The sequence below is a fragment of the Phragmites australis genome, chromosome 4, assembly GCF_958298935.1.
Source record: "Phragmites australis chromosome 4, lpPhrAust1.1, whole genome shotgun sequence".
Classification (NCBI taxonomy): domain Eukaryota; kingdom Viridiplantae; phylum Streptophyta; class Magnoliopsida; order Poales; family Poaceae; genus Phragmites; species Phragmites australis.
The window spans coordinates 10,886,251-10,891,049 of NC_084924.1; the positions used below are offsets into that span (position 1 = coordinate 10,886,251).

The following is a 4,799-nucleotide window of genomic DNA, read 5'->3' on the forward strand; positions in this document are numbered from 1 at the left end:
GTGGAATGGCAGCACCGGCGGCAGGCGGTGGAGGTCCAGGCCGTGGCCGAGCTGAAGCCACGGGTTGTGAGGAGTTCGGCTGGGCCTCGGCGCGGCCCGGGCAATGGGGCTACGGAGCAGCACGGGCGAGTGTGGGTGCCAAAGACGGCGGCGACGGCTGGTTCATCCGGCTGCGCTGGGCTTTGAAATTGCCAGATTAGACGAATAATTGGATTGCAATTGAAATCGCTTGGAATTTGAGGCAAATTCCATTTGGATGATGACTTTTCAGTGAACTTGTACGTGTGACAAACATTAGTGGCTACCTGAACCTGATTAGTGCGGGGTTGAACTGCAAAAAGAATCGAAGCCTCGTTCCTCGATTCAACTAGTTACAAGGCATTTGTGTTTTGCTGTTTCGAATCGGAGATAAATTTGAAGCAAAAATGGTGACGGAAATATTGCAAGCTCCAAATAGGTACAAAATGTTGCTCACCCAAAATGTTTATAAGCTAGAATCAAAACATCAAGCTCCAATTGCTTGATAGTTTATAGCATATTATTCTATCCCCCTGAATTAATGTTCAGTTTCTACTTTCCACCAGTTACATAGAAGATCATCGCCGCCCTTGTGGCATCCTAAAACGAGGGGAAGTACTTGCTCAAGCCATAAGGAAGAGCATAGAACTCCTCGCTCCTGGCGTCATACCGGTAGGACTTGAACTTCTCCCACCAATGCCAGCCCCTGTCCCTCCTCACATTAGCCTCCCAGTAGAGGTGGGTGCAGTCCAGGAGGTAGGCGATTATGACAGCCACCGTCGCCGGCGAGGAGAAGATCACATTGACCATCACATTGAACTGCAACGTGAAGGGGGAGAGAGTGATCAGAGTGTGAAGAATGAAGGAATTTGCTTCTCACACTCACGTTGTGTGCTTACCGCGACTGAATGGGTGTGAACTGGTCCAAAGCCGAAGAACATCTCGTACACCAGGAAGTACTGTGGGATAGACAGTCCCAGGAACAAGGAGATGCTGAGTATGAACTTTGTTCTAAGGGTGTTGAGGTTGCAGTACTGAAGGAGGCAGAGGCCTGCACCAGCTGTCTCAAGAAGAAAGCAAGTTCAGGGCAAGAAATATGTTATGAAAACTCCAGAGTATGATGGGGGTAAAACTAATGTGGATAGGACCGTAAGGATCACCTGAATAAGCAAAGAGAACACAGTACAGTGCAGAAAAAAGTGGCAATGGAATAGATGCAAGAAGTGCCCCAAATTTCCCTGTTAATTGATTAGCCATATCAGTCAGGTGAAATCACTAACATTGAAATGGTGAATATTGACAGTGCTAAAATTTTCAGATAGTGAGAAAGCCTACCAAACAATGAGAAGAAAATCATGAACAATGCTGCGATCTTTATAACTCGTCGACTTCCAACTCGCGTCAACGCCAACAGACCTGCATTCTCACTTTCGAAGCAACAAGACCGGTTACCTCAGAAATTTCACTTTGAACTGGCTTGCTAAAGAGGTTTTGAGCAGATAAGAGTAGAGTGCGTTACACTGAAGCTGCTGTGCCTGTCAATGTACCACACAAGCCATCCAGTATGATGGATATGCCCTGATGTTTTGGAAGTTGCATTCCGGTTAGTGAAATTCTTGTAAAGGATTGTCAGAAAAACTCAACATTTTTTGCTTCTTATTTGATTACCTCCCAGCCAATTCCACGAGAGAAAACTGAAGGAGGGCAGAATGTTGCCCCCGCGTATCGTGACACCGCAATTAAGGTGCCGGTGGACTGAAAGAGAAAGGTGCTGATCAGAGTAAAAACGGGGCATTTTCAGTATACACCTAGTGCTGTACTGAGTACAGTATTGAGATGCCAAGATAATGGTCTGCCTTAGAAGAATTAAAAACATTGTTGATTGAATATACAATGTGTGAGTTTCATTTCTTTCTGAGGATCATATTTGCTTATGTAGAACTATTTGGATGCTGTTGTGGTCCTTTTGGAGTTTTACTCATCTTCCCCTATTACACTTAAAAACGAACTTCTTCATTGCATAAGCAATAACTTGAGAACACAAATCACAGACCTCAATCATTGATGCAAAAGAAGCAGCCATCATGGCGAAACAATCTTGGAAGCAGAAAATCGGATAACCCCACTGAAACGGATAGGGAAACCTAACCCTGCTCGAAACAGAAGTGCAGAACATGCCATGTATCATCAGCTTGATCAGATCAGAGCAACCCGGTGCAAAATTGAAAAGTGAACAGAACGCATCAACAATCTATGCACTGATGGAGCATGAAGCATTAGCAATTAGCCTACCAAGGTGAGCCCTGGATGATCCCGGATCGATCGGTGCGGCAGCTAAACTGCGTCACGGGGCCCCTCTCGTTGAAGGCGCCGGCCGCCGTCAGTATCTCAGCGTAGATCCACACGATCACGACCGTCACCAGCACGGCGCACCGGCCGAACACGAAGCTCCCTTTTGCGAAGAAATGGGCGGCGTACTGCAGGGCAAGAAGACGTTCAGTATTTCATAGCGAACAGGGTATGGCTGTCAGCTGCTGCACAGTGGGCAGTGATAGCACCACACGGTGCTCATGCTGTTCTTGATTGCTGTTACCTCTGCGAAGAGCACCAGAAGAACAAGGGCGGGAAGACCCACTTCGATGCATTTAGCAACCTGCAGGCAGGGGGAGGTACAAGGAACTAGATAGATTAGCAAGCTGCACTGGCCAATAAGAAGAAGAAGAGGTTACTCTGCGCTGCCACGAGCTCACCCCGGGGAAGGCGAAGTAGAAGAGGCCCAGCCCCGAGAGCGTCACGAATGGCACCGCCGCGAGGGGGCTCAGGAACCTGACATGGACGGCACAGCGTCAGTGCAAGAGCAAGAACAGGGACGGCATAAAGAGGGATGGGTGAGGACGGAGAACCTTATGAAGACTCTCCATATGCCGAAGAAGCCGATGACGGCCTGGAAGACGCCGGCGATGATGAGCGCGCCCTGAAGAGACCTCATCGTGTACACAAATCTCTAAAGAAAATTGACCGGGTCGGTTGCTCTTGCACCATCAGCTGATCACACAGAGAAAACAGAAGAGCATGGATGTGCAGTACGGACCTCCAATGGGTCGATAAAGAGTGCGTATCGCGGGCTGAGGATGATGGCGACGGCCGGGTAGATGTAGGTGTAGGAGCCACCCATCACGGCGGGGAGCCGCGTGCCGAAGTGGACCTGCAGGAGCGTGTTGATCCCGGCAAGGAAGAGGATAGTCTGGATCACGATCGCCTTCTCCTCCTGCACTCACGCGGACTCGTCAGTGGGCGTCCAGGGCAGCGCAGCGTGGCAAACGGAAGGGAAAGATAGAGAGGAGTCGAGCTCACGTGGCCGCCGCCCATGAGGGGCACGATGATGGTGGCGATGAGGACGGTGGTGCCGAGCATGACCAGGTAGTGCTGGAAGCCCACGAACACCGTCGTGACTGCACCAGGGCAAGAAGAGAGAAGCAAAAGGTCAGAGCTCACGCGCGCTATTATCAGCAGCAGTGCGCGGAGGTGGGTGATAAACTGATAATCAAATGGTAACAGTAACGGACGCCATGGTGGGGGGCTGGTGATGCAGTAGTCGAGGCCGCCGAACTGCTCCTTGACGGGGAACGGCACCAGGTCCTCGGCCTTCACGGGGGACATGGCGCCGGCCTAGCTTGCTAGCTCCTCGTCGCCCTGCCGGCCAATAATTGATAATATTGGGCTCTGAGGATAGCTTGGGTTAAGTTTGATCTGTGGGAACCGGAGGAAGACGAAAGGAGAGGGGAGGTTTGCAGTGAAGCGTTGGAAGAAACGCAAGCGCGGCTTCCTTTATGTAGCTTGCTTCTCGCGCTTCTGCGCGCGCGCGTTTCAGGTTCACTGCGGCATCAGTTTCACTCTCACTGCATCACGTCCTAATCGTCAGTGCTGCGGATGAGTCAGCTGTTTTTGTTTTCTGAGCAAAAAAAAAAAAAGGTCAGCTATTTTTTCCAAAAAAATATTGAAAAGGTAAAGCGCCATCGGATCCATCAGCAGCGTAGCCAAGCCAAACGGTGCGACTGTTAGGTGGGCCCACCCGACCTTGCTGCTAATGAATAAGAAAAATTATATAAATGATCAATTGTCATAGTGTCACGACTACTACAGTGGCGGCTAGCACATCAGGCGGGAAGGAAGGAGATGAAGCAAAAGCCGGGAACGACAGAGAGGCCCAAAGAACAGAGAAGCGGGCCCAAAAGCCCATGATGCAATACCCATAAACCACCTGAGCCAAGTGATTGAGCGTGAGAGCTACATGAGGGTGAGAGCGATGCAATGTTGAAGCGAAGAAACACGACAGCTCTGAACTACCTTCTGTTCTCTTCCTTCTTTCTTCCTTCCCAAGAACCTTCTTCTGCCTGAAAACTGTATTCTTGCTACTAAATCTTTGATGCAATCGAGTGAAACACTATCGTGATCGAGAGAGTTGTAACATCTGGTATCAGAGCCTATTCAACCCTGGCGGATCCACCCAAAGTACTTGACACGGCCACAATATCTGACGCGCGAGCAGCGAAAGACGACAGAGATGGAGTAGCAGGTGGCAGAAATCAAGGAAGGTATTGGCGCTGTTGCGGAGGCTCTTCAAGATAGTGGAGGAGTTGTCGGTGTCGAATGCGACAATCCTCAAGACGGTGGAGGAGATGGGACTAGCGGTGAAGACGCTCACCGACAGGAAACCAGAGGTGGAGGCGATCATGGATGATCTGAGGAGCAAGGTTAAGGATTTGCACGCGCAAGTGCAG

The 4,799-nt window shown here is 50.1% G+C and overlaps 1 protein-coding gene across 1 annotated transcript; it reads right to left on the minus strand.

Annotated features, from left to right (window-relative positions):
• Positions 1 to 413: 413 nt before the first annotated feature.
• Positions 414 to 3,808, minus strand: LOC133915677 (nucleobase-ascorbate transporter LPE1). The gene is made up of 14 exons (XM_062358926.1): positions 3,585 to 3,808; positions 3,373 to 3,470; positions 3,110 to 3,286; positions 2,922 to 3,022; positions 2,769 to 2,844; positions 2,612 to 2,671; positions 2,311 to 2,495; positions 2,072 to 2,168; positions 1,687 to 1,773; positions 1,538 to 1,596; positions 1,354 to 1,445; positions 1,179 to 1,256; positions 918 to 1,078; positions 414 to 837 (listed from the first exon to the last, which is right to left on the minus strand). The coding sequence occupies exons 1-14, from the start codon at positions 3,676 to 3,678 to the stop codon at positions 619 to 621; spliced, it is 1,584 nt and encodes a 527-aa protein (XP_062214910.1). The 5' UTR covers positions 3,679 to 3,808; the 3' UTR covers positions 414 to 618.
• Positions 3,809 to 4,799: the final 991 nt, after the last annotated feature.

Excerpts from the sequence above, each read along its gene's own strand:
- LOC133915677 (XM_062358926.1), bottom strand. The coding sequence starts at position 3,678 with ATGTCCCCCGTGAAGGCCGAGGACCTGGTGCCGTTCCCCGTCAAGGAG. Across the intron at positions 2,496-2,611 it reads TTCTGGTGCTCTTCGCAGAG|TACGCCGCCCATTTCTTCGC; the intron begins GTAACAGCAATC and ends CTTGCCCTGCAG. Across the intron at positions 1,774-2,071 it reads CTTTTGCATCAATGATTGAG|TCCACCGGCACCTTAATTGC; the intron begins GTCTGTGATTTG and ends TTTCTCTTTCAG.